This window comes from Neolamprologus brichardi, chromosome 22 (assembly GCF_056152115.1).
Source record: "Neolamprologus brichardi isolate AB-2024 chromosome 22, ASM5615211v1, whole genome shotgun sequence".
Taxonomy (NCBI): domain Eukaryota; kingdom Metazoa; phylum Chordata; class Actinopteri; order Cichliformes; family Cichlidae; genus Neolamprologus; species Neolamprologus brichardi.
In genome coordinates this window covers 2761161-2782500 of record NC_142124.1, presented here as the reverse complement: position 1 = coordinate 2782500, position 21340 = coordinate 2761161, and the positions used below count along the sequence as shown (strand labels likewise).

The window sequence follows — 21340 nt, the reverse complement described above, 5'->3', positions numbered from 1 at the left end:
ATGCATTGACTGATGGAAATAATGTGAAATTTAGATTGTATAATGCTGGGAGTATGACTAATGGCATAACAGATCAACGGCATTAGCATTGATGACTACTATTGACAACATTTCATTTGCAACAGACAAAAATAAATATACAACAGGGGTATTTGTTGACTTAAAAAAAAGCTTTTGATACGCTGCAACATTTTATTTTGATTTCTAAGCTGAATTATGTGGTGAGAGGAATCGCTTTGAACTGTTTAAGTAGTTATCTAGAAAATAGGTCCCAGTGTGTGCATTATTTAGACAATTCATCTGAAAGACTGAAAATTGAATGTGGGGTTCCTCAAGGTTCTGTTTTGGGACCAAAACTTTTTAATTGATATATAAATGATATTGCGATGTGTCCAAAATGTTAAGGGTTTGATGTAAACAAATTATCTTTGAACTTGACAAAAAGCGAAATTTATAATTTTTGGAAAGCGTGTAAAAGAGGATGAAGTAACTCTGTCCATTGATGGAGTTCCAATTAAGAGAGTTACTGAACTCTTGAGGATAAATTAACATGGAAATCTCATATTGAACATGTTAGAAAAAAGATGGTTAAAAATATTTATATTTTGTGTAATGTCAGAGATGTACTGGATTATAAGGCAATGCGTATTTTATATTTCTCACTAATTTTCCAGTTATTGTGCTGCGACTTATATAAAACTTTTATACTTAGAAGAAAGTGGTACGAATGGTTCATAATGTTAAATATAGAGAACATACAAATCTGTTTATAAAATCGAAATTGTTGAAATTTGAAGACTTGATTTGAGGACCAGTCGCTCCGTAATGGTCGATTTGGGCAGCAGCCCTTTTATTTGCCGCACACAAACACACTGTGGCTTTTGCTCATTCAGCCTGGGACACAGACACTCCCCTGGTGGCTCACTGCTGCCTTCTGTGTCTCTGCTCCTCACTGACAACATGAAACACAACCCCACGTCAATCCTCTGACCATTATTACTTTAAAAACTGATGGTCAGTCCGTCCAGAAAATTGCTAAAACGTGTCCCCAAGTGCAGTCACAAAAACCATCAAGCGACAAAACTGGCTCCCATGAGGACCGCCCCAGCAAATGACGATTTGAAGACCTCTGCTGCTGAATTCATCCAAGTAATTAGCCTCAGAAATCACACCTCAGGTTCCCACAAAGAGTCCAAGTAGCAGACACATCTCTACATCAGCTGTTTAGAGGAGCTGAAAAGCTCAAATAGCTGCTAAGAAACCACGACTAAGGAAAAGCAACAAGCAGAAGAGATTTGTCTAAAAAAGACAAAAAGTGAACAGATGGTCTCTACATGGTCAGATGGTCTCTACACCGTGAAGCATAGAGGAGGAGGTGTGATGGTGTGGGCATGCTTTGCTGTTGACACTGTTGGGGATTTATTCAAAACTGACGGCACACTGAACCATGGCTACCACAACATCCTGCAGCGACATCCCATCCAGTTTGCATTCATTTGTTTTTCAACAGGACAATGACTCCAAACACACCTCCAGGACGTGTAATGATGGAGTGCCAGAAGTAAGAAAAACCAATGAAAAGGTGTGTCCAAACTTTTGACTGGTAGCGTACCAGAAAGCCCAGCAGCGCCTCCATTTCTTGAGGGCTCTGAACAGGCTGCAGACTGAACTCCTAGTGTCCTTCTACCGTGCCACTATCGAGAGTGTGCTGGTGCACGCCACCCCTGTGTGGTACGCTGGTTGCACAACAGCTGACAAGAAGAGACTACAGAAGGTCATCAGAACTGCAGAGAAGGTGACCGGCTGTCCACTCCCCTCCCTGGACTTAATTGCCAGCTCAAGATGTCTGTCTAGAGCCAGGGCAATTATAAAGGACCACCTCCATCCTAACACCACCTCTTCAACATCCTGCCCTCTGGAAAAAGGTTCAGATCCATCAGGTGCAAAACCAACAGACTAAAGAACAGCTTCTTCCCGTGGGCTGTCAGAACTCTTAATGCAAACTAAGAGTGTGTAAAGACTTCCCCAACACATCCACCCTGACACTGCTGTTGATCATCTATGTGCAATATCTCCGTCTTTCCATGTTCTGTGCAATTATTTTGGTCCCAGTCTGTTTCAATGTTTCCTACACATACACCATGTATATAGTTCCACTCACATATGTATACATATACACTGCTTTTTATTTTATTCTATTTATTTAATTATTTATTTATTTCCCGCCTTCATTGTATATTGGTTTCTCTTCTTCTTACTTCAGCACCTTTGTGGTTCAGCTACCCAGTTTTGCTGTGCAAGAAACTGCACAATGACAATAAAAAGCTCTAAGTCTCTCTAAGTCCAAGTACCTGCCTGGACCTTCTTTGCCACCAGCTCCACTTCCATGCACTCCTGTTCAATCACTTGGAATTTTCAAACAACTCTTTCTAATAAGAGAACAGAACTTCCCTGCCTGTCCTCCACTCCTTCCACCGACTGTCTGCTCACCAACTCCTACGGAGCACTCCCTCCCCTCAGCTGCTTCACTCACCTGTAGACCAAGTAAGCCAAACCCTCTCCATCTCCGATCACACACCTCTCTATAAAAGCAGTGCCAAGACTAACTGGCTTTTGTATCCATCCTCGTGGTGGGTTAAACATTTACAGTCATGATAGCAAAATAAGTTTGAAACTAGATAAGTATCTCCCTTTGGGCTCTTCCTGAAATGAGATAATTCAAGAATTTCCTTGTTTCATTTTGCATTTCATCCATCTTCTTGTTTCTGTCCTCTTAGGACATCTGTGAATCGGATGGACCCAACATTTTTTACGCTACTGTATACTGGTTAAAGTGTCATCCAGAGATGACATGAATTCCAGGAAGCAAAGGACAGACTCTCTGTTTTTTGGGAAGATGAAACCTTTCAGTCAGGAAGTACTCTATTTCTAATAAAACTGAAAACATTTCAGGTTGATCTCAACACATTCTGTGAATAGTAATAAGCTCCGTCATTGGGAAAGGGATCCAACCACAACTGATACTCCTCCACATCAACAGAAACCAGTTGAGCTGGTTCATGCATGTGACTAACTCCTAAAGATTACTCCTAGGTGAGGTGTTTCTGGGATGTTCAATTGGGAGAAGAGCTCAGCACATACCTGGGACACACTTGAGAGGTTACGCCCGACTGGCTTGTACATGCCTGAGTACCTCCCTGAAATAGGCTGGGGGAGGGAGGTCTGGAGATCCATGACCAAGACCCAGACAACACCCATCAATGCAAGAAAATGGATGTTACAATTACTATATTATGGTGTGTAGCCCTTTCTAAATAATTAAAATCAACTGTATGTAACTATGTGCATATATGTTTGAAAATGTCAGATTTTACATAATCCTCCTGACAGACTGTAAAAACACAGCTTCAGGCGGAGCTACAGAAACTCAAACATCATCGTTATAAGATGTCAAAACAATATGACTCACAAGCAAAAGGTTGACAAAGAATAATATGTTGTCATGCCAAGACACAAGAGCTGAAGCTGTGTGGAAAAAGTTGAAGAGCACAAACAATCCAGGTACACAAAGGGAACCACAAACACTATTTATCCTCACGATGCTTGGCACATGCCCACGCACAGAGTGAGGGTAACCCCTCGGATCATGTTTCTTTTAGGACGTCAACCAAAACAAACAGAGCGCCGAAGCCTGCCAGGATATACTCAACTCAAGCTCTGAAGAGGTATTCCCTGGAAAGCACATTACATTAAAACATGTTCCCATTTATCCATTCAGGGAGTCTGCCAGGAAGCCAGCTGTTTCCTCCATATCAAATATCTTTGCCAACTTCCAACTATAGCTTTTATCAGACTGAAAGTAATCAGTGGAGTGCAATCGTTTCCCAGAAACAATTATAATATTCAGAGTAAGATGACAGGAAAGCACAGACAGTGTTTCCTTGTCCGGGGGAACATTGGTCTGTCAGGATTGATTAACTGTTCCGATACCAAGAGCAATAAATACTTCCAACAAATAACTACAACCTTTCTTCCTCAGTGACTTGTTTCTTATTGAGGCCATAACCATAACATTACTTTCATTCTTTCTTTTCTTAGCAATTCGCCATGCCATAAGAGCAAATGGGCCGCTGTGGCTCCGAAAGTCTGCTTCAGGCACGTCCTCCCTTCTTCTAAAGAAGGTACTTTGTCTACATCTTCCCGATATCTTGTTCTTTGTCCCGTTTCTTTGATCCATGGATATTGTTAAAGAATATTTCCTTTCATTCCTTTTTCATTCTCTTGAGTCTTCATTTCCCAGTCCTGCATCTTCTCTTACGCAGATTCATAGGCATCCTATTACTGAGCAATATATATCATATATTGATATATAACAATCTGTTGTTGTTACAATTTCCTCATTTTAGTAATTGTGTGGATGCCCTCAAAGGCACTATTGAGTTCCTGTTTCTCTTTATTCTTTATTCCACTATAATCTAGTTGCTTCCGTATGTTTTTTGGCACTTAACTACTCCCTCAGTTTTCAGCCGATTTTCTCAGTTCAAACTTTTAAAAATTCTGCTGTTTCTGCTAATGGGTGCTATGGCTTTTGGTGCTCATAACTTCTATACTTTTTGAGATATTGAATTTTTTATGCAATATTTTTTGCCCATTTCTTCCACATTATCCATGGCTTGACTGATTTTCCTTGCCGGGTTGACCTGTTTTAGCTCAGTGAGATGAGCAGCCGTTCTCAGACTGGGAGGCCCGGGTTCAAATCCTGCTTATGGCAACGTTTCTTTCAGTTATCAATTCAACTTATTTAACTCTTTTCAGCACAAATTTCAGCTTTTTCTGCTGTTTTCAGAAAAAAAACTCTTATCAGCAGAAATTCTGCTTATTCACCTCTTCTGCAAAATTTTCAGCCTTTTCACCTCTTATCAGCACAAATCTCAGCTGTTTTCAGAAAAAAACCTATTTTGAGCAGAAATTCTGCTGATTCATCTCTTTTCAGCGCAACTTTCTGCTTCTTTACCTCTTTTCAGCAGAAATTCTGCTGAGTCACCTCTTTTTGGCAGAATTTTCAGCCTTTTCACCTCTTATCAGCACAATTCTCAGCAGCTTCTGCTCATTTCAGCAGAATTGTCAGTCTCTCCACCTCTTCTTCGTGAGAATGAGTTTAGCTCAGTGAGATGAGTAGCTGCCATGAGACCAGGCGGGCCAGGTTTGAATCCTGCTCAAGGCAAGATATTTTTTCACCACTTTTCAGCAAAAAATTCTCCGTCTTTACCCCTTTCAGTAGAATTTTTGGCTTTTCACCACTTTTCAGCAAAACTTTCTGCTTCTTCACCTGTTTTCAGCAGAATTTTCGGTTTCTTCACCGCCATACAATTTTTGCAACTTTTCATCTTTTTCAGCCATTTTCAGCAGATAGCTTCAGCGTTATGGCATCCACACAGCATTTTTGCAGGAAATGCAAATTTTTCTAGTTTCCTTTTGCAGTTTTCCCTCGCCTGCTTGTTTTGGACTAGCCTGGCTCATTGTGGAGAGATTTTTGTTAGCTTCCCCTCCCAGTCTGTCCATTTCCACTGTCTGCAGGACTTATTGCATCAAGTATGTCACAGCACAGAATCATGTTGCAAGGCAAGGGTTTGCACAGTTCGCAGCCCTCCCCTGAAAACATCCATGAACTTTGACAATTAACCACAAAAATGATGCCGTCAAATAATCAAACACTATATGAGCAACATCTTGTCAACAATCCTGTGACAGTAAATAAAGTATCTCAACACACTGGAGTCAGTTTATGTTTGTGCAGTAAGTTAGCTGTTAGCATATTATAAGTTAGCATATTACCATAACCTCACTGTAATACAGCTTTTCATTAGCCTCTGCTATCAGTGCAGAATCTTAATGGCTGATATGTTGCACACAGACACACTGATCATGTACTCCGTGTTCTCTGAAAAGAATTGTTTTTATCATTTAGGACATTTGGAGTAAAATGGAGCAACATGAGACTAGATCAGTAATGTCTTTCAAACAGCTTGTGCAAACTTCCAACCTGGTGGTTGTTGGGAAGCCATCTCCTCAATTTTCTCCTCAAATGATCAGTGAAGCTAAACATCTATTGTACTGTTTGACAAGTGACAATGGGCTGATTTTTAACCATAAAAACACACAAACTTTTCCTGATTTATTTTTCTTGCAGCTGTTAGATAAGACACAATTTCAATGTTTGCCAATGGCTTAAAAAGTTAATCCAAGAAGCAGCCTCTGTGTGTCACACACCGTGACTCATTGTTTATTCAGAGGCACATTTTTCAGTCACACTAACCCAGACCTTCCCAAAGTGTGGGGCCCGCCCCCTAGGGGGGGCGCAGAGCCATTGCAGGGGGGGCGCGGCATGAAGGGAAAAACTAACGCTTGGACACTGCTAGCACAAGGCGCCCACAAAAACGCAAAGCAGGAGATGAAGCATCGCTGAATATGTTTCCAAACCAACTTCATTCTAAGCCAAAGACTAGAAAATATGGTGAAGCAAATCTTCCTTTGGTTTCACCTGCACAAGTGCCGAGGTCGGTCTCCCTGCAGGATTGGTTTTCCCTGCGTCGGGAGCAGCGCTGGGCTGTTTAAATCACAGACAAACAGGATCCAACAGCTGTTTATGTTTTTAAACCCATTTTGCACAGAGAGGCATTTTTTGAAAAATGTATTGATAACAATGTTGAATATTATTACACAGGAAAAAAAAACAGCTATATGTAAAATAATTACACCGTGACGCCTCTGCCTTTGTAAATGGAGGGACAGTAACTGCTTGTGTAAACGTGTAAAACCTGCAGATAGAGACAAAATACTGTTAATCTGACTATCTGCCATTCTGCAATTCATCTCATGTAAACAATGACGTGGCACGAATATTTTTCTTGTAAAACAAAGGGGGGCCCAGCAAAAAAAGTTTGGGAACCACTGCCCATATTTCATTACATATTTAGACAGCGGGGACAAAAGCCAGATGTTACAGCAATGAGTCACATCATTATTTAGTATGTGTCCCAACACTCAAGTTTTGGCATAATTTCCATTCACAGACAGGAGGAAATCAAGCGGATCCAAACACTACGAGTCTAACCTGGATTTTGCATTTCCTTTGTCTATAATCAAATATTTATTGAGGGTGCAGTGGTTTCATATGGTTTGAAAATATCATATCCTTTCAAATTTGTCTCTGAATCACAGACAAATGGCCCGAGGGCTATCCTATCTTTATTTATTTAACATACAATAAACAGAAAACGAGTGCAGACAAAGAACAGCTGGCCTCTTGTCCTCACTTCTATTTGCCGTATTGCCAGCTGCCATATTACCTCACAGCATCACGCAAACAAGGACTGCATTCGAACTGCCCAGCTGGCTCTGAACTGGCAGTTCTGCATAAACAGGCAGTCAGGGTGGTAATAAGTTTACATGTCATGTTGCTGTACTATAGACACAGTGTTTGCCCCTCCCTGATTTCCTATTTCTTTGTATGTTCATCACACGTAAATGTTTCAGATCATGAAACGACCATCAAACAGGTAAACACAAAGGCGTTTATTAGTAAAGGAAAAACTTATAGCCAGTTATCGCAAACGGTTGATTGCTGGCCCAACCAGATATTAGGTTTACGGGCCAAATACTGTCACACAGGGCCAGCTAGGTTTGGATTTTTCCCCTTAATAAAAGACCTTCATTTAAATTCTTTTCAATGATCTGAAATATTTAAATGTATCAGGAAACCATCAAACGTGTTCTACATGTTTAGGAGGACCAGGGCATCTTTGTTGGGAATCACTGATGCCTGATAAGCAACGGTACTGTTACAATCATGACACCATAGGATGTAAATCTAATCTAGTGAGCGAGCATAATTGGTTCTTTGTGCAGTAAGTGAGCAAAGAACAAGTCAGTGACGCACAGAATCAGTGGTTCTGTGAGCACGCTGTTACTGGATCAGGGTTTTTATCACATTGGTCATGACTCTTTGTTCCAGTTGTTCCAGTGCCTCCCAAAGCACACGGCATGAGTCAGTGTAAGAATTATCACTCCGCTTATCATTACAATCTCTCTAAATTATAATAATTATCCACTTCTGAACGGCTCAAAAACCCCAAAGTCTGACCTGGTCAAAGTCTAGAGTCCAATCAGATTGAGCTACTTTGGCGTGACGTTAAACACGATCATCTTCATGCTGGAAACCTTCAAGTGTTGCTGAATTTAAGAAGAAAGGACGAGTGGGCCAAACTTTACAAATGTTCCCATTGCTGCTTTCTTCTTCTTTTCTTGAACTTTTCTTGATCTTGACCTACTTTTACTTGTTTGAAAGCCATTGTATATCTATGGAAACAGCACAGTTGCTCAGCTTTACTCCGTCCAACCCAACAGAGGAAGAAAAGACCAAGTTTTGTGCCGATAAACAAAGACGCATTCTTTAGAAATGACCCAGTGGTGCAGTCGCAGCACGGGCTTGTTGGCTGTTTAGTTTTTTAAAAAAGTCAAAGCATGGCATGAGAATGGAAGTAGTTTAACCATTACTGAGTATATATTTGTAGGGTCTGCATAAACATGAGCGGTGTGTTTATCATGAACTAATTGCAGTTTTATATTTAGAGCTGTGTGTAAAAGCTCCATCATTTAATCTGCCCGCTCCATTCATTCTGCTCACGATTGGAGCTGAAGAGTCTCAGGAAAGTTTGGAGATGTTTACAAAGCTGCCCATTAACAAGCACACAGGACAGCGGATTAATCACACTTTATGTAACATTGTTGAGCTTGGACGCAGAATAAGAAAATGTAAAATGTACTGGTACTAAAAGTGAATTAAAAGAAATGCTGCCCATTGTTATTTTATTGCTTTAATTTGGAGCCATGCAGTCTGCCTTCATAATGATTTGACACAGAGTGGGTAAGTCATGCTTATTAAAGCATGAATGGCGCCTTAATCAAACGTCAGAGTTGCAACACATCCCCTCCCAGATATTAGATGATCAACTGCAACTTATTGCAACAAGTCTGAGGAAATTGGGAAGAAACATTTTGGGAGGAACATCGAAGTATTTCAGAACAGCACGTATTTAATTCCTTCCATAACAGTCACGTGACTGTGTTTTGATAAGACTTTTATCCATCTCTATGGTAACGCTCTTAACTGGAAAACATCTTAAAACTCCAGTGAACGATTAATGAAGCTGAATGAGTTGTTTGTAAGCATGTGTTATAGCTCATTACTGTATCATTACCAGAGATGGGCAGTAACGCGTTAGTAAAGTAAGGGATTACTATTGCAAAAACAGTAATTAGATTACCGTTACTTTCCCGTAGGAACGCTGCGTTACTGCGTTACTAAAACCGTGATTTTTTGCGAGAATGTCTCATGACAGTGACGTAAGCGAGTGCGACGTTCGTGACAACAGCTGTGTGCAGATCAACAATGGATCATATATCGAGTGCAGAGAGAGTATGAGCGTGCAGCGTTTAAAGCGTGGAAGTACTGACCTTACTTTGAGTTTGATTCCATAAAAAGTGACAAAAACATTAGTGTCCGTTGTGCGTGGGAAGAAAACTTCTTTTTACAGCGAAAAAAACCCCTAAACTTCCAAACAAGCACCGAGTAGCTACGACGTAATGGGAAACTAACAGAGAAACTCGCGGATTCTTCCACTGACCGCTGCACACCTGCACCAGGGTAAACCTCCGCCTACCCCACTCCTGCTTTACAGGTGAAAATAGAGCAACAGGACCGCTAGTCTTTGACTTTATTTATTTTCTGCTGTGTTTTACTTGCATCTATTTGAAAGAGTGAGTGTAAACACAAAAAAAAATATTTTATTTTATGTGCTGGAATGTGCAGAAAAAAGGTTTAAATGTTAAACTAATTTCTTCCAGTCAGAGAATGTTGCAGATAATTAAATTTTTGCTTGATGCATAAAGTTAAAAGATTAAAACTAATAAAACAAGTTTTAAAAAGAGACTTTTCCATTTGATTACATTTTGTATGATGGATTATGCAGAAAAAGTAGAATTGGGCTGAAAGATCTATCACTTTATCACCTATTCAGGTTGTAAATCGTGTTTTTAAAAAGTAACTAAGTAACTAATTACTTTTTAAAATAAGTAATCAGTAAAGTAACTGGATTACTTTTTGGGGGAAGTAATCAATAATTAGTTACTGATTACTTTTTTCAAGTAACTTGACCAACACTGATCATTACTGTCACCTGAACTACAAAAGCAGATACAAAGACACGATGCATGACTTCAGCTCATGCAGGAGGAAGCACACAGGCCTGTTGACTGCTTTTATTTTACTGCAGTCCAGTGCTGCCGACACAAAATCGAAGCTCTACCAAAACATATTACAGAATAGCATCGTTAAGGTTCACGATATTCATTTTATTCTCCTTTTTCTTAGTGAACTTAGTAATTAATTTACTTTCTTAGTAATTAATAAGATAACAAAGAAGATGAAGGAGACGAGCATGGACAATAAAGATGCTGTTTGCTCACATGGCCCAACAGAGTCGTAGATTCAAATGTAAGACACGGAGCTGAACACAAGCCCATTCTATTCACCTCAGTTTGGCTGCAATGAAAACAAGTATTATAAAAGGATTAGCTACACTCATCTTTGTCGGCTTAGCTTTGCTGACTCATTCCTCGAAAGACGTACTACTCGTATCCACTTCACCCAGAAGTTATGCTGACTAGAGGTCAGCATAAATCCAGGTCAGAGACAAACCCAGACTGTCATGGTGAGTCATCATATTACACAAGATTATAATACCAGTGGTATTATTATTATTATTATTATTATAACAACAATGGTTCCCAAATAGCTCGAGGCAAGTCAAGACAATCCTTCAGATTTCGTAGTAATTGACTGGTTCACTTCCTGTCTCTCAGACAGAACTTTTATGGTGAGTATGGATACGTGCTCCATAAAATGACATGTGGTGTGCCCCAAGGGTCGGTTTTAGGCCCTGTACTTTTTAATTTGTATAAGCTCCCTCTCAGCGGTGTCATCAGGAGGCATGGAGTGAACTTCCACAGTTACGCTGATGACACTCAGCTGTACATCTCCGTGTCTCCTGATGACACCAGACCAATGGATGCCCTTTTTAACTGTATGTTAGATATAAGATCTTGGATGGCAGAAAACTTTTTACAGCTTAACCAGGACAAAACTGAAGTTTTAATCGTCGGTCCTGAGGCTCAGAGAGAGAAACTCTTGTCTAAATTACAGGCATCTTCACTATGTCCTTCGCTACAAGTGAAAAACCTGGGTGTTGTTTTTGACTCTGAGCTTGGTTTTATCCCACATATTAAACATGTAACCAAAATTGGATTTTATCATCTAAAAAATATAGCCAGAGTCCGCCCTATTCTCTCTCGGGCCAACGCGGAGATGTTGATGCTTTTATTACCAGTCGCATTGATTACTGCCCTGCTCTCTGGTCTCCCCAAAAAGAATAACCAGGGGGCGGGCCCACATTACACCGGTTTTGGCTCCCCGTGTGTTTCAGGATCGATCTTAAAGTTCTTTTATTGGTTTTTAAATGTCTTAATGGTCTCGGGCCTTCTTATCTCTCAGATCTGCTTCTACCATATGAACCCTCGCTGTAAGAGCCAATTAAAGGTTAATTTTATTGGTACTGGTAAAATGATTAGAGGAGAAATATACATGTTTGATGTTAAGAATATAATTTCTAGTTAATTTCAAAATACTGTTTTGTTAAAGGTATAGAATATAGAAGTGTGACATTCTAATGTGCTTTTTAGTATTTTGGGCTTCCGGCACACTGTAATTACGTAGTTGGGGAGTCGGATAAGCTGGAAGCAACACAGTTTTTTGACCGATTCTTACCATGTAAATTAAAAGTTTCAATAAACATCTTTTTTGCAAGAAAAGTACCTGGACTTGCTCGCGTTTCAAATGCATGTTGCCGGACTGACTCCTAAAGGTGGTACAGACGAGTGAAATAGAGACGGAGTGCCACCACTACACTCGCGGACCCTGAGGTCCTCTGGTACTGGCCTTTTGATTGTCCCTAAAGTCAGGACACATGCTCACGGAGAGGCAGCTTTTCAGTGGTATGGTCCTCGTCTGTGGAACAGCCGGAGGAGCTCAGGGCCGCAGAGAACGTACATGTTTTTAAGAACAAGACCCACCTTTTTAATTTAGCTTTTACTTAACGTTTATTTATTTTATGCTTATTTATTCTATCCTGTTATTCTATTATTAATTTAGGTTTTACCTAATATTTATGGATTTTATTCTTATTCATTTTTTATCTTCTTACTCTATTTATATTGTATCCCGTTCTTATTTTTTTATTTTTTTATTCTGTATATACTCTTATTAGGTCATATCTCCAGTGTTTCCTCGGAGGGGGCTCTCTGCACCGGGGCTGTGATCGACCGTGGCTGCTGGGGCTCCCGGTGCAGACGGCTCCCCGTGATAGTGTTTCCTCACCTGGCTCATGTGTGCCCAGCCCAATTTTACTCTTTAAGTGTGCGTGTGTATGCGGGGGGTGGGGGATGTGTATGAATCCATGATCGTTTATGTTAATGAGAGTGTGGGGAGTGAGTTGGAGGGCGGGGTGGGGGTGGGGTGGGGTGCTTTTAACCATGTAAATCACTTTGTGCTACATCTTTGTATGAAACGTGCTTTATAAATAAAGATTGATTTAATTTTCTCCTTTATTCCTACTCTCAGTGTAGATGGATTATCTGTTGGGAGACAACACGTCATAAGTGCCTCCAGCTAATAATAATACTACCCAAAGACAAATGACAAAATGTTAACAACAACAACGATAATAATAATTTTAAAATGCAGAAATTCAAAGAGGTGAGACATGAAATGTTGGTTTGGTCTCTGATCCTCTGATGTGCCCAACGCAGGTCAATAATGATTCTGATTAAAATGGCCTGTATTTATATAGCGCTTTTCTAGTCCCTAAGGACCCCAAAGCACTTTACACATCCAGTCATCCACCCATTCACACACTGGTGATGGCAGCTACATTGTAGCCACAGCCACCCTGGGGCGCACTGACAGAGGCGAGGCTGCCGGACCACCAGTAGGCAACAGGTGAAGTGTCTTGCCCAAGGACACAATGACCGAGACTGTCCAAGCCGGGGCTCGAACCGGCAACCTTCTGATTACAAGGCGAACTCCCAACTCTTGAGCCACGATCGCCCACAAAGATACAGCAGAATTTTATCCTGCCTCTTTCTATGATACTACGTCAAACTGCACCTACAATGGTTTGGAGTGTTTTTAAGAAATATGGTCAAAGTGACGATTTTGTGACAAAACCCAGCTGAAGGAGAATTCTTCAAAATGATTTTTCTGCAGTTTGAGTCATTACATAAAGTATCTGACGTTTACTGTGTTTAAAAAGGAAAACGATAAATGGCAATCAGGAGAAGCAAATGTTTATCTATCGGCGATACTTTAATCCCTGGGAATTAAAAATTTAAAGCATCATCCTGTAAATCTTTTGATTGTTTTTCATGTTTTCATTTTTTTTAATCTTTCAATAAAAACCTACAGCTTAATAAAAAAAGGTTAAAGGTCATTTTTTTCCCATGCTGCTGCTCACGCTGTGCAGATGACTTCACTACAAAGATATGGAGGTACTGCCACCTGCTGGAATGATTGGAGGCTCTTTACCTTACAACATAAAGCTCCATAAGGCCATGAATTCATTCTTACTCACACTGCATGCCTCACTGTTGTCTGGCTTGTTAGGAAGAAGGAAGGAGAAAACCTTTAGCGCTCCGTCACACTCATCAACCGTCTGGTTCACCTCCTGGCAGCTTGTAATCACAGTGTAGAAGTGGGTGGGAACGGGGAAGCCATCAGCTGAGAACCTGGAGCGAGGAGGGGGATCAGAGACACGTGCAAAATGTGAAAAAGTGAAAAGCACAGGTCACCGTACAAATGCATCACTTACACTGCTGTGGCTGCTTACGTTAGGAGCTAAATTGCATCAGAAGTCTAGTAAATCTTTAAATAACCTCCACAATCAGAGTGACAGTGTAAGCTCCACAAAGTGAAAACCACAGCATGCCGTGTAATTATTAATCACTTAAATGATTCCTCACATGGAGACGACATGCTCGCCATATATTTATATATAGTGCATTTATGACACAGGCAGACAGGAAGGCTCATAAAGACTGGAGAGCATCGGAGGGATAAAACGTCCATCCGTGTACTCACAGCGCTGCTGGGAAAGAGCTGAGGGAGTTATCAGGACTCACTGCTGCCTCAGAAATGTGCACATCCTGTCTGCAATATAATCAGACTGTGTATATCCTGCCACCCCTCTTGTAAAGAGGGTATAATATAGTTAATAATTTATATTTGTGTTGTATTTTGCATTGTCTTGCTTATTCTTATCTTTTCTCTACGACTGAGAGCTCTGCGCTGCTTTGTGCACAAATGGCAACAAAATAACCTTGAACCTTGTGCATATGTGTTTTGACACACATGCACATGCAAGTTTACTTTAGTTGTTATCAGCTGACCGAGCGCCATCATCGCTCGCCGCTGCGGTGAACTTACTCTTTTATCTTCTCGGTGGTGTCTCGAAGGCCGTCGTAGTTGTAATCAAAAACAGGGCCGCAGAGAACGTTGATCCCATTGTTGGCCTCGGCGTAACGCCGCAGCAGCGTGCCTTGTAGGTAACTCCACACTCCTGCACACCCACAGAGAAATAGGTCATGCTGTTTATACTCTCACTTTTTTATAAACATCAGTAAGAAACACTCGAGAGCAGCTCACCCTCTGTCCAGTATTCGATTTTGTAAATATTCATTTTTTCTTTTCGAGTAGATTTTTCATTTCAAAGAAAGAATAAAAACAGGAGAAGTGAGGTTTTACTGGTGGAGTGAACATCTGTAAATCTACTGACCATAACTAGACTTTAGGCGTCACGTCCTAAATAAGCAAACCCATCCTGCCCATTTATTCCTGCAACCTTTTATGGCCTTAATATAGAACCTATTAGCCGAGCAGACGCAAACAGACACAGCTGACGCACACACAGTATAATGGATGCATGCATGGGGCAGGTATGCAGAGACTGAGCGTCTGCTTTCTCCTGATAAGTCCTCTCTCTCTTTATAAACAATGGTTATCAGGCCATCCTCGCTCACACCTGACATCACCACATTTCTGTCCCGTGTCTCATGGAACAAAACTCAATTTCCACCTCCACGAGCACAGTTACACTAACAGATAAAAATGCACATGATGTCAGACTCATTGTTTAAACTATTCTCTACTCTAAATACAAAGGGAGGGGGTGAGAAAGTGAAATAGACTGTCACCAAACAGTGTTGTTGCAGCGGCTTCAGTGCTGATAAGAACTCATAATTATTCAAATAGAGAATCAGTCACTTCAGACAATCTGACATGTTTTTGTTTTGGCTTCGAGCTAGAGACTGTATATCAAAGATGGACATTCCCGCTGTACTTTTGTATTTTGAAGCCTTGATGTTGGCCGAGGGCCGACTGTGGATCAGACTGAGGAGCGAGCTGCCGACCAGCTGGATCAGATCCTGTCAGTGGATCATGAACAAGATACTGAACCCCAGGTTTGAGTGTTAGATAGAAGAAGCTCAGGTGTCGATAAAAGCACCGTATAAACAACTGATCAAACTTAATAAAAAGATGCTATGGCAGGGGTGGGCAACTCCAGGCCTCGAGTGCCGTGTCCTGCAGGTTTTAGATGTGTCCTTGATCAAACACAGCTGATTCAAATTGCTAAATTACCTCCTCAACATGTCTTGAAGTTCTCCAGAGGCCTGTAATGAACTAATCATTTGATTCAGGTGTGTTGACCCAGGGTGAGATCTAAAACCTGCAGGACACCAGCCCTCGAGGCCTGGAGTTCCCCACCCCTGTGCTACGGTTAAGGTTCTAAGTTCTAGTCCAGGGGTGGGCAACTCCAGGCCTCGAGGGCCGGTGTCCTGCAGGTTTTAGATGTGCGCTTGATCCAACACAGCGTATTTAAATGACTAAATGACCTCCTCAACATGTCTTAAAGTTCTCCAGAAGCCTGTTAATGAACTCATCATCTGATTCAGGTGTGTTGACCCAGGGTGAGATCTAAAACCTGCAGGACCCTGGCCCTTGAGGCCTGGCGTTCCCCACCGCTGTTCTAGTCCATTGTAGGATTTTTGGAGCCAGAAGAGGAATTTGCTAATTACCAGCTGACAGTGGCATATTTGGTTAGTCGGTTTTATTTTACAGACAAAGTAGTGCTCAGTGAGAAAAGTCTCAATGTTTCACTAGCCTGTTACTGAAGCACAAACATCTTGTATGGGAATGTAACATATTTTGTGGAATGCAGTAAAGACCAGATTTCCCACATTCCCGGTCCCTGGTATAATTACAACATCTTGAGACAACTGTTAGCGTGTTGCTACAGTCACTGTTATGTTACTGCTTAGTTAATTTCATGTTTGAATGTTAGTAAAATGTGCCACCCTGTGGCCCCTTTAAGTTGATATTTTGTGACAGCAGAAGAAGAGTTAAACAGGAAGTGGATGTTTTCTTGCTATGCTGTTTCAAGATGGCCGCGCCACATTCATGTTCTTCTTTTGGGTGTTTGTTAAAGCATTGTCTGTAAGTATTTAATGGTAAAAAGCAATGAGACACTCCAAGTGTTGTCTTTATGTGTGATGGACCACAGTTAACAAGTTTTCAATGTGCTATTCATATGTAAATGAGATCGCCGGTTCATATGCTAATTAGCGGTGCTAATCGTCATGCTAGCTTCTCAAATGCATTGTTAGGTAATTGGTTTAAGGCACATGTTGTTGTTAACAGTGCAGATGAGTAATGTACATTTCCACATATGCTTTATTGTTACAGTTTCACAAAATGAAAGAATCGGTAAACTTCATAAGCTCTCATCTATTGTCTGGAGTTCCTGGGTTCATGTTTAGCTGTTTGGATAGCTAGTCAGACTTCTAGCGAGGCCATTTACAGTTACGTACAGCTGAAGTGAAAATAAGAATTTTTGACTTTTATGGAGGTGACTTACTCTTGAAGGCGGGGTACATGGGGACAGTGTTGGTGATGAGCGAAGCGTCATATCTGGACTCGGGAGATGTTGCCAGCTCTGTCAACACAAACGTGTGAGTCACACCTGTCTTATCTGTTTGCACATATCCAAACAAGCTCGTATAAGATGTTGACATCGCAGAAACGTCGCTCAGAAGTTGTGACAGTCAAAGTTAACCCAGTGAAATTTCTGGTTATTGTAATGATTTCCTATTTTCCCGGCACTCCGCTGGAATTCCAGTGTTTTCCTCCTCAAATATCATTTTAAATGTAACTATATTGTGTTAAATAACACAAGCTATAGTGCTAACAATGTATGCAAAGTTTGGACAAATGAACTCCCCCATTATATGCAACAAGGTGGCCTGGTCCACTTTCTGTCGTTCTCCAACTTCCTTGGAAAGGTGAACTTCAGGAAACTGGTTCTCAGGGCCCTGATTTCCATCCTTATTTAAGGGTTAGACTTTTATTTTTTTCACATAATTTATATTTTATTTTCTATAATGTTCCTATGACTACATCAGTTAAATCGTCAAGAATTAAAGCTCAACAAAACCTAAACGACTCTTTCGATTACAATTAATATTACAAATAACTCAACATAATATAATTTAATCTCATTTATACTAAGATTTTATGATGTTTGCACAATGTATACAAAGCAACATGAATATTTCTGCACAGAGGGTCCTGTGTTCACCCTGTGGTGCTACCTGGGGGGAAGAGGAAGCCATACGTGAGGTGGGTGTTCTGGCCGTAGGCGCTGCAGCTGTGACTGTGATCAGCTGACACTCTGGCGTCGACTCGGATGCACTTAGCACTCGGAGAAGCATCTGGTATAGGAGTCATGTCCTCCTGTGAGACAGACATGTGACAACATACAGTGAAACTGAACCAAAAATGTGGTTAATCACAGTCAATTCATGATTCAACAGTAGGAGCATTACTTTTATCCTGCATAGGGCCGGGTAGGGTTAATGTTTTTATTCCCTTAATAAATGGAAAAAGGGTTTGTTTTGTCATTTAATGGTTTCAGTTGCACTTTGATGCAGCTGAAAGCATCTAAGATAAAAGTGAGAGTGAGAGTGAAATTCAGATGTAATCCTGGGCGCTATTACAATGTTTACTTCCACTCATGTCTGCGTGTTGTTTTGGCATTCATGCATGACGATGTGTATGCACGGAGCAGGTGTGCCATATGTGAGCAGCTGCACAACATCACAACAACACCTGCAACGAGTCAAACACGCACGTTCACCGAATCACAGGCCGAGTGTGTTTACTGGAGTGGCTGTTGGAGATTTCATGTTTGCATGTTTTCAGAGCTCGGTCACATCCTGCTGCGACACAAACACAGTCGCTCACTGCAAACAGCACGTACAGAGTGCCTCTAATGTGGTTTAACCTCATTTATATCAACGAAGAGAGGAAGAAGACGTCTGTTTACAGTCTGGACACGTCTGGACACGCTGTTCGTGCAAACGCAGGGCAGGGTTCAAAAACTACAGTCACTGTAGTTTTGACCATAAATGCTACATTTCAAACATTTCAAACTAATCACCTGAGTAAAGACTTTTGTAATAGTCTTTACTCAGGTGTCAGTCTAACATCCTCACACTGGCTGCCAGTCACTTTTCAAATGGATGTTAAAATGTTATTATCCGTCTTTAAGGCGTTACATGGGTTAGCACCCTCAGACTTTTCTGATCTTTTGAACGGGTTCACAAGGTTAACGAGGTCTGCGGATCAAATGCTCCCAGCTGTGCTGAGGTCCACATTACAGCACAGAGGAGGTCGGACTTTGCTGTAACTGCTTCTAAACCCATCTGAAAACCCACTTTTATTCCTTGGCTTTTAAATCAGAATGAGGAATGAATGAACTATTTTTATTTGTCTTATTTCTTATTCAAATCTCCTCATTTTATACTTTTTTTCATAAATTTTCTTTTTTATTTTTATCTCTTTTAATTATTTTTAATTTTAAATGTTCAGCACTTTGCTCAACAGTTGCTGTTTTAAATGTGCTGTATAAATACATTTGACTTTGACTAATCGTCATAAAGCACTGATTGCACCAGGGTTAGTAACACCAGCACGAAGTGCATTCAAACATGCTGATATAGCAGCTTCGAAACATTGCACAGGAAGGCTTCTTCCTCTTCTTCTATCCCAAGCGCCCTCTTGTGTCTTGCAGGCACCTCTGCATATCCTCCTTGACCACAACCGTGGACGTCGTCCAAGGTCTTCCTCATTCCTCCAACACATCCACTCTCCCTCCTCTGAACATGTCCAAACTGTCTCAGCCTCGTCTCGCTAGTGCCATCTCCAAACTACTCGACCTGAGCTTTGCCTCTGATGTACTCATTTATAATCCTGTCAATTCTGGATACTGAAAAAGTTTGCAAAAGGTGAGTTAAAGTGCTTTTCACAGACAAGAGTATAAATATAAGAATAAGACTTTCCACAGGAACAGGGCGGTGATGACCTGCAGACTCTTCAGGTTCAGTTTCTTGATATGAACAGTGTTGGTCAAGTTACTTGAAAAAGTAATCAGTAACTAATTACTGATTATTTCCCCTAAAAAAGTAATCCCGTTACTTTACTGATTACTTATTTTCAAAAGTAATTAGTTACTTAGTTACTTTTTAAAAACAGGATTTACAACCTGAATAGGTGATAAAGTGATAGATCTTTCAGCCCAATTGTACTTTTTCTGCATAATCATCATACAAAATGTAATCAAATGGAAAAGTCTCTTTTTAAAACTTGTTTTATTAGTTTTAATCTTTTAACTTTATGCATCAAGCAAACATTTAATTATCTGCAACATTCTCTGACTGGAAGAAATTAGTTTAATATTTAAACCTATTTTCTGCACATTCCAGCACATAAAATAAAATATTTTTTGTGTTTACACTCAGTCTTTCAAATAGATGCAAGTAAAACACAGCAGAAAATAAATAAAGTCAAAGACTAGCGGTCCTGTTGCTCTATTTTCACCTGTAAAGCAGGAGTGGGGTAGGCGGAGGGTTACCCTGGTGCAGGTGTGCAGCGGTCAGTGGAAGAATCCGTGAGTTTCTCTGTGAGTTTCCCATTACGTCGTAGCTACTCGGTGCTTGTTTGGAGGTTTAGGGGTTTTTTCGCTGTAAAAAGAAGTTTTCTTCCCACGCACAACGGACACTAATGTTTTTGTCACTTTTTATGGAATCAAACTCAAAGTAAGGTCAGTACTTCCACGCTTTAAACGCTGCACGCTCATACTCTCTCTGCACTCGATATATGATCCATTGTTGATCTGCACACAGCTGTTGTCACGAACGTCGCACTCGCTTACGTCACTGTCGTGAGACATTCTCGCAAAAAATCACGGTTTTAGTAACGCAGTAACGCAGCGTTCCTACGGGAAAGTAACAGTAATCTAATTACCGTTTTTGCAATAGTAATCCCTTACTTTACTCGTTACTTTTAAAAAGTAATCAGATTACAAGTAACGCGTTACTGCCCATCTCTGGATATGAACAGCAGCTAATCTTAAGCAAACAACTGGCAATCAATATGAACATTAGAACTCCTGAAATATAACAGAAAAAAAACTCAAACTTTTATCTTCATATCGTGGAAGTGTATCTCTGAATTTATCCTCTGACGTTTTTATAATTTGGACTAGCAGGAACACAACAACCATCAAACTAGAGGAAAAACTAAATAAAGTTTTAGGTGACTTCAAGGGACAATCAATGGCTGTAGAACCAAGCTGACTGATATAAGAACTTCACATGTGTGTACCTGTGGTGGCAGTGTGTATGATGTCCACAGAGGCATGGCTAGCTCTTTGCTGTATCCACTGATGAACTCCACATGATGAAGAAGACTGTACTGAGTGTCAAACATCACCGCTGGTCGACCAAACGGCAGCTGGGTGCTGTCTGCAAAAACAACATGTTGTACCTCGATGCCAAATTATTTGATTATACTTCATAATTAAAGGTGATTCTGTTGGTGTCCTCTGCAGTTCCTACTGACCAATAAAACGGCAGAAACAGGAGGCATTGCTTTTTTAAGAAAATCTAGATTTACTGTCAAATAATTTCCTCAGCTGCTAGCTGAACGCAGCTGTTCCAGTGTATGTGTGTATAGCAACACTTACTATAACTGTAGACCCCATCTGATGCACGCGTGAACGGTCCAGTGATCTCCACTTTGTTCTGAAAATGATAAAACGTGTTTTTTTTCCTC

At 40.7% G+C, this 21340-nt stretch overlaps 1 protein-coding gene across 1 annotated transcript in view; it reads right to left on the bottom strand.

Moving 5' to 3' along the window:
• The window catches only part of enpp2l (ectonucleotide pyrophosphatase/phosphodiesterase 2-like), a 42491-nt gene that overhangs the window by 4930 nt on the left and 16221 nt on the right, over window positions 1-21340 (bottom strand). Inside the window, exons 19-24 of the mRNA XM_087835213.1 lie at window positions 21252-21309; window positions 20891-21030; window positions 17818-17959; window positions 17085-17162; window positions 14597-14729; window positions 13746-13899 (exon numbers count right to left, since the gene is read on the bottom strand). Of these exons, the coding sequence (XP_087691339.1) occupies window positions 13746-13899; window positions 14597-14729; window positions 17085-17162; window positions 17818-17959; window positions 20891-21030; window positions 21252-21309 (705 nt within the window). The remainder of the gene's footprint in view (window positions 1-13745; window positions 13900-14596; window positions 14730-17084; window positions 17163-17817; window positions 17960-20890; window positions 21031-21251; window positions 21310-21340) is intronic.